General features: G+C 41.9%; 1 protein-coding gene across 12 annotated transcripts; it reads right to left on the minus strand.

The window, feature by feature from the left end:
- Positions 1 to 272: 272 nt before the first annotated feature.
- On the minus strand, positions 273 to 9,615 carry CTXN3 (cortexin 3). 12 transcript variants are annotated; one of them, XR_011525150.1, is made up of 3 exons: positions 9,316 to 9,615; positions 5,388 to 5,509; positions 273 to 1,493 (listed from the first exon to the last, which is right to left on the minus strand). XR_011525150.1 is itself a non-coding variant. In XM_070569347.1 (3 exons), exon 3 carries the CDS (start codon positions 1,392 to 1,394, stop codon positions 1,149 to 1,151), a length of 246 nt encoding a protein of 81 aa, XP_070425448.1. In that variant the 5' UTR covers positions 1,395 to 1,493; positions 5,388 to 5,467; positions 9,316 to 9,453; the 3' UTR covers positions 273 to 1,148. The 12 variants fall into 12 exon arrangements, 8 of the variants coding, with proteins under 8 accessions (XP_070425448.1, XP_070425447.1, XP_070425446.1 ...); XR_011525151.1 differs by having other exon boundaries at positions 273 to 1,496; positions 9,316 to 9,594; XR_011525153.1 differs by having other exon boundaries at positions 273 to 1,496; positions 5,388 to 5,467; positions 9,316 to 9,479.
- Positions 9,616 to 11,209: the final 1,594 nt, after the last annotated feature.

An 11,209-nucleotide genomic window follows, 5' to 3' on the forward strand; every position in this document is an offset into this window, starting at 1 on the left:
TTAGTTTAGATATGAGGTTTTCCTACCAATGGACGTTAGAGTAAGAGGTTTTCACATCTCTCTTTTTGGTGGACTTAAATAGTGCTCAGAATAGGTTTTACGTGTGCAGGACAGTTTGTGGGAGCCCTTCCTGAAGTGGGAGAGGGAGGAATTAGATGACCTTTCATGGTCTTCGCTCTTTCTCTCTCTCTCAGGACACTGTGAGTCCTCAGCCTTCGATATAACTCACTGCCTCTCGGGCATGAGCCTCGGTGAAATAAGAGAGGAGACACTTCTGTTTCTTGAAAACTTTTATTTGGTTTCTATATTCAGCCATAAACACACATTCCTCTTAAGACTGTAAAAGTCTTTTCCTCTAAACAATTAACTTTTTATTAAAAAAAAAAAAAAACCTGAAGGTGCACTTGCAAACTATTTATTTCAATCATTTGTGTAAAGAAAGTAAATTCAGGCTATGTATAGTTACCTCTACACATGTTATTAATATGAATACATAGAATGTACTTGGCTTGGTAAATAGTTTTAAAACTTCCACAAGCCTTTGAATTGAGTTTTATTTGAAAAATAAAAGAATATCATCCTCAGTCGTGTTTCACAAGGATGGAGTCATCTCTTCTAGGTCCGCCCATTGCTCCTTGCTTTTGGAGAAAACTAGGATCTGTTTTGGGTCCATTCAGCACAGTTTTCTTCACTCTCTGCCCAGGACCCAGATTCCCACAAAAATAAGACAAACTGAGAAAGATGATTAGAGCAAGAAAGTCTCTTCTGGGCCCTGTCACTAGATTCAGATCAGATCCTTTCTAGCCTTTTATTCTCTGGTCAGGTCAGATAGTGCTTCATTTTATGGCAAAGTTTATGTCAGAACTGATGCTCTTTGTTTCGCCATCACACACATTCAACAATATTCATCTATGGAGGAAACATAGAAATTTAAACCTTCCTATTTTGGGGTTAGTAACATAATCTTCCATTTCCAATATTTTCAGATGTCTTTAGCCCAACTGCGTGTTTACTGAATAGTAACAGACTGTGGTCTTAGAGCCAGATCTTGTTAAAACTTGATTTGTTGAGAACATCAACTAAAGAGAAATCCTCGCCAAGACATGAAGCACTTCACCTCGTCGGGAGGGGACCCTGCTCCCTCCCTGCTAAGCAAGAGCATGGTCAAACTGCCCTTTCTCCAGGCCTTCAAGTCCGTCAGCCCAGGTCGAGGTCGGCATGCTTCGATAGGGGTCCAGAAGAATCCGGAAGCACCTGACAATGAGGATGCCCAAGAAAATAAATAACAAAATCACAAAAACAAATGTGGTTTTCTGTTCTAGAGACATGCTAGAATCTGATGATGTATTCCCAAGAGGCGCTAGGGGCGAAGGGATGGGCTGTCCTCCATCCATCGTCCAGGGAAGCCAGAGCACAGGATCTCCCTGTTTCCTTTTCTTCCATCATCAGTCTGCTGAGATCATGGTGGCTGCACCTTGGAGAGGCTGAGATATCTGCTGGAAGAAAGAAAGGGAAGGAAAGTAATAGCTATCAAATAGCAACCTTATTTCTAGGCTCACAGTCATGTTTTTCAGAGAGAAGAAGAAATCCCTAAACTTTTTCGCCAGAGATGCTTAATTCTGTATAATTATGGGGAAAAATATTTTACTCCTGCATGAAATTACCAGACTGTCCTCAGAGCAGCCACCTGGGGCCAAGAGAGATGGGCAGAGAAGGCACCCGGAGTACACAAGATGAGAAATGTGCAAGGTAATGTTGACCTCAGAGTGTGCTGCCAACTTGACATCTAAACCCAGTCTCTCCTGCCAAGTCTCTTTTAGCTTCCCTCCAGTAATATTACTCTCACATCATTCTTATAATGGTACCATTGAATGAGCACCAGCTATGTGCCAGGACTGTGGCTAAACACACCATATGTCAGCCGCTCTACTACAAGCTCCGTGAAAGTAGAGATCTCTGTAACCTCAGCAAGGAAACTGAGGCTGGAAAAGCTTCTTAATATAGAAATTCCCTCAGGAAGCATGGGTTCTGGGCTCTGGCCCCGGCCTCCATTTTACTGCTAAATGCATGTAGAACCTTGAAGAGGTCACTAAGCTGTAACATTGGAAGTAGAATTGCCTTTGAACCTCTTGGTGCTATAATAAGGATGAATGTCTGTGAAAACCCTTTGAAAAGTATACAAAGAAGAAAAACAAACAAAACAAAGTTTCGCTTCACTTAAGACATAACTAAGGCTGCTGTGACGCTTCTCCTTTGCTTTCTCTTGCCTGGGCCAAGGGGAAAGGGAGGTGTCTCAGGCTCCTAAACCGTCAAGCTACCACGGCTATTTCATTTTTCTTTAGAAATCAAAGACCAGGTTCAATACTTGACCCTGGGAAGCACCTAGAGAACTGAGCTAGGGAAAAGGAATTGATCGACTGCATTTTTTTAACCTTACAGCGACTTCTTACTGTTTAAGACCACTTGGCAGAAAGGAAGAGAAGGAAAAAGACAAGTTATCGCTATTTCCATTTTTCCGACAGGAAAATGGAGGTATATGGATATTATTGTTTGTCTTTAAAGGTAAATTGAAGTATACACAAAGGCCATTAAAAGCTTCAGATATTGAATTAAATCTTAAATTTTGTAAAGGAAAGTATCTATATTAGACATTACTATATAGAAAAATCATGACATATTTATTGATGAGTCTGTCTACAAGAAAAATTATTAGCAGAGTAGTCAGCAATGGAAATTAACATGGCTTAAAAAAATTATGCTCAATGAAAATAATCAAACAAATAAAAATAGACATTATGACCTAAAGCATTAACACAGTATTTCTTCAGTTAACTTATAATCATTGCCTTGAAGTATAGCATTAGTGATCATAATAACAGTTTGCTTCTATGCTGACACTTCAAAGTTTATACAATCATAGTTTAAAAAACAGTTTATAAAAGGAATTACAACCAGTATCTGGGAGGAAGGAGTTAGCAGTTTAGGGGGAAAGAATATTTTGCAGCTCCATAACTGAATTTTTTTTTTAAGTCTGGAATAGTTGCAAGGGATTCATTTATGATTCGTTTTTTTTTTGTTTTTGAAGTAAGATTGGGATAAAATTTGGCAGTATTCTTTTTAAATAAGCTCATTAGGAATATAGAGTATGTTGATGGATTGAGTTTGGCTTTGGTTTGCATTTTTGTTTTGTTTTTTGAGGGTTTTTTGGTGAGGAAAACTGGCCCTGAGCTAACATCTGTTGCCAATCTTCCTCTTTTTGCTTGAGGAAGACGGTCCCTGAGCTAATACTTGTGCCAACCTTCTTCCACCTTGCACGTGGGACACAGCCACAGCATGACTTGACAATCAGTGTGCAGGTCCAAGCCTGGAATCGAACCCACAAACCCCAGGCCTCCAAAGCAGAGTGCACAAACTCAACCACAACACCCCCGGGGCACTTTGGGTGTTAATTCTGGATAGGTAACTGGGGCTGAGAGGAGGGAGCTGGAAAGGATGACCAGAGCTTCCAATGCAGCTGTCTTAATGCTTCCGACGAGGGCTATGTGTACGTACCCAAAATACCCAAACTGAACTTAATCATACCAAATATAAAATTCTCCATGGGCTGGGTCAAAAGAAAGTCATGTGGTGATAGAGGAATAGATGCCTAAGCTGTCTCTGCCACAGGCCCTCTTGTCTTTTCATGTCCTACTGAGGATCCCCTCTCTTGGATCCCTGCCCTTCCTGCTGGCTTGCAAGAATCCCATTCTTCATCCATTTCCCTTCAGCCCAAATGAGGCCAGAGTCCTTTTCTTTGTCTATTCTCAATACAGCTGAGACAGGTATGCATTTTCTGAAAGTTCTTTATGAAAACATTACACAATCCAAAAAGGAAATATAGGAAAATTCAAGACCATTTACTGTGTAAACTTTAACATAAAGATTTCTGGCTCTGTGAGGTTCAATGAAAAGAGTGAAGAACTGGGTATAGGACCTTTTGAGTCTAGGATAATGACTCCCCAGCCACAAGCTGGCTGACTTGTATAGTAATACCTTGTTTAGTGCCTCCCTTCCCGCCTCTAGTCTCCACTTGAGAGCCATCTTGACACCCAGGAGCAGCCTTCCCCAGGCTTGTCCTTCATACAAGGCAAAATGCCAAGTCTTTTCTCCTAGCTCAACATCTCATACTTCTAGGCTTCTTCCATACCTCACTTTTAGAGCTGGAATAGCATTCGTTTGGGGCCTACAGTGATGGGTAACCCTTCTAAGAAGCCCCAGCAAATAACCTAGGGATTCTGATTTAGATTAGCAGCCACGTCTCCCTCTTCAGTCTCCCTAGGAATAAGTCTGGGCCCTGGCTCCTTCACAGGGAAGCCAACTATTAGAATGATTTAAAAATCCATTTTAATTTGCAGTTGTACCACCCTATGCTGATTAAAAGGCAGATGCAAGGATATGGTTAACCCTCTTTGCAGCCTGATCAGATGTTTTGAGAAGCCTGCTAAAATATAAATATATATTCTCCAACCCCTTCCAGATTTACCAAATGGATGACAAAATGGAGATGAAAGGATTTTGGCAACTCTACAGTTCTTCATAAATTGTAAGCCTCTCACCTCCCAACATACTGTGGTGCCCAAGTTCTTATTAAAATAACTTCATTTGGTCAGATCATCAAAGGCTCCTGTTAAATGGCAATATTTTACTAAGGAAAGTGACACATTAACACATTAGTAGGGATTTGTCTATGAAAACTGTTTCTACTTTAAGGAGGAGGATGTGAGGTGGTCAGAAAGGGGATTGAAGGAAGGCCTTGCTGAGAGTGAGAGGCTGCTGAGAGGAGCTGGGAGGAGCAGACTTGGGTGCTATGAGCAGAAGACCCAGCAGGAGAGTCCTGGGGAGAGATGAAGGGTAGTGGGTGGCGATGAGATGGTTATAAAGGGATATGGGGATACAGAGACCCAGAAAGAAATGCCAACTATTCCACAATTTTCCCTAGGACTGATTGAAATCCCTGGAAAAGCCTGTTTAATTTCAAACCTGCAATCAGCTAATCAATAATTTACAAATTTGGAAAGCTCAATAGCATGTGTAAGTTAAAGGAAGCATCAGATATAACAAGATGCAGGAAAAGAAATAAATGTAATCACTTGACTAGCACGGTACAAAAATATTCAAAGACATCTACATTTTTTAAATGCTTATCTTGGAATAAAATGTCCCTTTTTGGTAAAAATGAGTCTTAGAAAATGTTTAAAATTGCTTTTAGCTGTAATGATTTCTTTCTTTTAGATAAATAGTGAAACCTGGGCAAGTAAATTATTTCAAAAGATTCTGACACAACCATCATAAGTGTTTATAATAACGAAAGGTAATTATTTTAAGTATAAGAAAGACCAGTTACTCACGGCAGTATTTTAATCCTGAGTGGCTTCCCCCATCACACAGCACATCTATGTCTTCGCTTTGCCAGGTCCATTTGTGTGTGCTCAGGAAATAAAATCTGATTTTAATACTGGACCAAGGAAACCTTAATTAAAAGATGCCATTTTTCAAAAATCATGTAATACTCCCTTTTCTCAAGCCTAGCTCCCTAGACTCTGTGATAGGAACAAAGTCTAAAACATCCTGAATTACTCATGAAGCCCTGTGAGCAGTCCACCTTACCCGGAGTCATTCTCACTATTACCCACTCACTTCAGTTACAGTAATTGGCAAAGAGGCCCTCTCTTTCTTTCCTCACATTTTCTACATACTGCATCAAGATTCATCTTTTTAAGCTCAGATCTTACCACTCATCCCTTCAGAAAACCTTTGTACTCCAATGTCCAAGGCCCTAACCCGCCCATTAACCCCTTTAGGGACCTGATACCCCTGTTTTCTGGACCACGGTTTGAGACATAGTCTAACAATGGAATTTTTCTAAGCTATAAATTTATTTTCATATTAAGTTTAAAAAGGAACAAACATCCAATGACTTTTGGTTTCGAGTAAAATGACCGATGTATTGATAAGAACGAACTTACGTGTAATTGAGCCTGGAGATGCCTGAGGATAACGTCCTCACTTTGTCTGCTCTTCAGCCCAACCTCACACTTGCTGTGCTCCGACCACCTCCAGGTTTCCCCCCTCTGAGCTTTTAGTCATGATACTCTCCTCCTCACCCTGTTCCCATCTGTGGACTTCTCTCCCTCCCTCAGGGTCCACACCAAACACCACCTTGTTGTGGCGCCTACACCTCTCCCTTCATCAGAGTCATGGAGTGCTGTCTGCTCTGTCTCCAGGAGCACTTCCCCTGCATTCTGTGGCAGCACCTATTTCAGGAGAAGTCTCCATGGTGTTCTGCCTCCTTCTCCTTATTAAACAACAAGCTCCTTGAAGAATCCCTTGCTGTTCTGGGATCACTGCCTCTTTAAATAGAGATTGAATTAAATCTCTGGCCCCTCAGTCCCAGAAACCGAATTCAAACTTTGAGGTGCCAGCTGATACAGAGAGGAGGAAAAAAAGCTCATGTCATCCAGCCAAACTGGGATGTCAGACCATTGTGTTTGAAATAGATCTTGTTTCAAAGAATCACAGATAGTCCAAATCACAATGACACTTTAATAGTCACAGATCTCATGATTGGAAAAGCAGTTATTTGGCTCTCTAAATTTTTCTTGGCCTCAATGCTGATGGGTGGGGTCTGAAATAGAAAAATCAGCTGGCGATAAGCAGTTTCCCTTCTATTTAAGGGGTCAACCCTTTCTTACCTAATCTGCTCCTTTGGTGGGGAAGGGCAGCCATTTAAAGTATTCTGAATCCAAATGTCTCACATGGAAACTATAAATGTCAATGTGTACCCTTCTCAGGCCGGGATCCTTCGTACATTTCATTTCATTAGCATCTCATTATACAATCTTACAGTAAGGAAAAATATTTTATCTGAAGAAAATATATCTTAAAGCAATGACATGTTTCTTTTCTTTTTAAAGTGACAGCCATTTGGCATCTTGTTCTGTGGAACCGCACACAGGCCTTTGATTCTGCCATCCCACTTTTGTGGTCCTTGACTCAAGTGCCCACCCGCCTACAATGGGTTGCAATGATAATAGTTGCAGCAGATGCAGCACACATGTAGTCCTGCCTGGCACAGAGTGAGTGTTCAATAAATAGGTGATGATGAGTGAGTGTGGGCTCTTTATTTCTGATTTCTCTTACACAAGCAAGCACACAAAGGAATGGAGATTATGAGTAAACTACCCCAAATCATAAAAATCAATTACCAAAAGAGTACCATCCCCCAAAGGATGCTGGTTGGCAAGTTTTTCTCCGGCATGCTGGAATGAGTAGAAAGTTGTCATCTCTCAGCTGCTAGCGGTATGCCGGGTACAGTTAAGCAACGCTGTCTGTATTTTAAGTATTCCTAAACCACATAATTGCCATCCTAATTTTTAAAACTTCCAGGCCAGAAACCTGGCTATGTGACTTGACAAAGTGGATGTAAAAACAGTCATCCATTGAGCGAGAACACTCACAGGCTTGTCCAGTTTACATTCACATGTGATGGACAGGACACTTTGTCCTACAAAGACATCCTGTGTACCTGATTTATATTTATCTGGCAGACTAGGGAGACTAATCTGTAGTCTGTAACAGGAAGGGAATTGGCTAGCCAGGCAGGACTGAATTTGCAGTCACTGGCTGAGACAGACTTGCTCAAAGTGCTGCATTATTCTGCAACTGCTCTGAAGCCGACTGTTGAGACAGTAACACGGCTTTCAATGATTAAAGGGATACATATCCTGAGACTGAGGCGAAATAGAATCACCCTCTACCTTTTGAGCTAAAGGAGGCCTCAGCGGCATTGCTGTTTCCATAGCTGGAGTCTCCGGAGGTCCACCTCACCCTCCACCCCACCCACCCACTGCTGCCATGTAAACATCCCAGGCAACCCTTTATACACCTCCCCCCATGGTCGTGAGCCTTCCACAAACCACCTCATCATCTAACTAATTGAATCGCTACACAAGCAAAAGTTATTCACCTACGAGTCTTGTGGAAATTCTGTGTATGAGCCCAGTGAAAAGCAACTTGCATTCCAGGATGTGCACACAAAGATACAAAATGTTTTCTGTAAATTCAAAGAACCAGCCAAGAACTTCAGATAAAGATTTCCTGGCTCTTTCTAGGTGCTTCATGCATTTTAACTGCCCCCCGCCCTCCCTTTTTGGCTCACATAAATACACGGCAACTTTCATATTCTTCTTTTCCAAATACAGCCCTCCTGTTCCAATACAATAGCCCTGATGTTTTAGAATTCACAGGACAGCTAAGGGTAAATATTATTTTTTGTACTCAAAAAATAGACCCAAGTCCACTAGAAAGCCCATAAAAAATGATTTTAAGGACATGCGAATGTGGTCAGCTACGAATGTCAACAGGCAGTTTCAGAACTGTTGCCAGCCCCCACTGCTGCACTGGCTGGTCTGTTCCCTCCGGCTGTCCCTGCAGAGTCAGCCTGCAGACACTTCTGCTTGGGTTTGGGAGTGGACCCTGCTGTTCCCAGCTCACCGATGCTTGTCAGCTCTGGGTCAGCGGGCCACCTTTCTCTTCAGCCTGAACCCTAACCTCAGCTTGACTTCTTCCCTATCTTCATCTTCTTCCTAACATCTGCTTGGAGAGTTTTAAAGGGACTGCAGGGCAAGGCTGCAGCCTCGCTGAGAACATCAGAAAAATACCACGCCAGTGCCCAGTCAGCATTTGGGGGTATCAAAAGGCACCACCAGCAAACTAAACTTAACTTCAAACAATAAACCTCCTGTTCTGCCTAGTTTTCTTTCTCCTTCCTTGTGTGTTTCCTAGTGAAAAAGACTGCTTGCTGATACCTCAAAAGCCTAGGGCTGCACACTGCTCATCACCCGGAGACACCAGGGACAGTCAGTGCTGTAATTGTGAGTTGTTGAGTTGTGATCCTTCATAAACAAATTAAAACATCCCTGTTACATTTCAGAAGGTTGCACGTTATAGGTGAATGGAAAAAGAAATATTGTAACGGGCAAACAGCTTTCAAGAATAATTTACTGCAGCTTAGCAAAGAAGAAAGCCTGGTTTACTTCTCCTCTATCCAGTATCAGTAGCATTATAAACTTAAGCATGCTTTAAAAATAAAGGCGTTATTACATTTTACCCCTTCGTTATTAACTTTACCTAGCAACTGTTTAATTAGACTTTTAGCTAGATTTAAATTCAGAACTTGGATCCAAAAGGCATCTATGCGATTATGCTCATGCATAAATTGTAAAGTTAGAGAAAAGCATTAATTAGCTCATCAAAGACACAGTTTTGGTGAAGTACCTGGATCTGGCTGAACAAACACTTGATCCATTTCCTGGTGGAACAGTTACAGGTAGTTACAAGCCTCTTTAGTTTCCATTCTTCCCGACCAAGCTGTGTTAAAGCAGTAGGCAGTGGTAGCTGCAAGCAGCTCACCCCAGATCTAAAGCTGTTGTTTCAGGCTTAGAAACTTCCCATTAAAACCCCCGAGTTACAGGAGCATCGTCTTTCTGTGTGAGGCATCATTAGCGGCCAATACGGCGGCTTCTTTGAGGTGAGCCATGATTTCAGTTCTGCCTCAGCAACTCTTCAGAGGATTCTGCTTCAGTGAGTAGAGGCAGTATCCTAGCAGTGTGTCTGAAATCGTCTTCAAGAAATCATTAACATTCAAAAGGAGTATGGGGGAAATATCACAGGGCATTCCCATACCTTTTCAAAATCAAAGCCATAAATCTACCAGTGCTCTGTCTTCTCTATTGATTGTTGACACTATTCCTCTTTGGGGATGTCAATTAGCACCTTGCAGCAACCAGCCTTCATATTGATTACGGTTTATGACCTTCAGGCCAACTTACTTAATGGGAAGACTTCTAGAGAAGGGCATCAACTTAGCATTTGGGAGATGAAGGAAAGACTCCTTTTCCTAAAGAAAATGAAATTGACCTTTCAGAAAAGCAGCAATTATGGGAGGCAAAGAGGAAAGAACAATTAAAAAACAGAACCATATTTTCACCACCTATTTGTAAATTTGCTAGGGTGTAGGTTGCCGGGTCCAGTGTCTCCTTTGGCCAGCCTGCATAATGGTGACCTTGGCATGCGCCTCACCCCACCCAGGCTGCTTGAGACCACTTGATGAATAAAGATAGATCTTTGTTGGGAGAAAGCTGTTCTAACTCTACAGATTCTAGTTACATGGCACAACACTTAAATTATTTTCCTTGGATGGAATGTCTAAATAAATTTGGAAAATATTTTAGGATAAAATTCATCTTTTAAAAAAACGCTTCTCCGGAAAGAATTCAGCATAATCTTTAAGATGGAACATCCTCGTTTTTTGGCAACTCACCACATTCTTTGTTGAAGTGGAAGCATAGTTAGCGACAACACCCACCCACCAAATGATGGGGTGCATGATATTTAAGGCTGACTTTGTGCCTGTCAGCTATGCTGTCTCTTCTGTTCTGGTGAGAAGCGGGCCATTACCCAGTAGCGCCAGGGGACTGGGACAAAGCTCATTTTCTAAGAGGAAAACTCCCATCCGCTGGCAACAGACCACAATCCTGGATTGGCCTCAGACCCAAAAAATTCAAATGCTAAATGTTAAGACCTGATGTCAATCAAACGCTTGACATTAGAACCTAAACTGACGAGAACATGAAGGTCCTTTCCCTATATGTTTTCTGGATTTTTAACTGAATTCCCTTTCCAATTAGTTTTACTTACTGTATTTTCTCTCTCTCTCTCTCTCTCTCACACACACACACACACACACACAAAACAATGGGACAAATGAAATCTAACAGAGCACTATCATTCAATACTAACTGGTATCCTTTGTGCTTTTCAGCCGACGTGCTGGTAGACGGAGCGCCCTGTCTCAGTAATGCCAACGGAGTGTGGTTCAGAGAACATTCTGACCCCACCTCACTTATATACTTATCATTCCATGTGGTAAGAAAGTACTCTAGTTAGAAATGAGCCTGGGTTCCTGCGGGCTCGCCCTGCCCAAGAGGCCTCCTCAGATATTGTTTTAGCCTATAGACTCATTGAGGTGGAAGGGAACATGAGAGGGCCGTGGCTGTCCTCTAGCCACTCCTCAGGCTGAAACCATCCCAGAGAGATCAGCGCCTGGCCTATTTTTAAAACTCTCCAGAGAAGTAGATTCCATAACGCCCTCTGACAACCTCTGTTTAAC

The sequence above is a fragment of the Equus przewalskii genome, chromosome 13 (genome assembly GCF_037783145.1).
Source record: "Equus przewalskii isolate Varuska chromosome 13, EquPr2, whole genome shotgun sequence".
NCBI lineage: Eukaryota > Metazoa > Chordata > Mammalia > Perissodactyla > Equidae > Equus > Equus przewalskii.

What these genes read in the sequence shown, in the direction of transcription:
- CTXN3 (XM_008529842.2), bottom strand. Translation starts at nt 1,394, where the DNA reads ATGGATGGAGGACAGCCCATCCCTTCGCCCCTAGCGCCTCTTGGGAAT.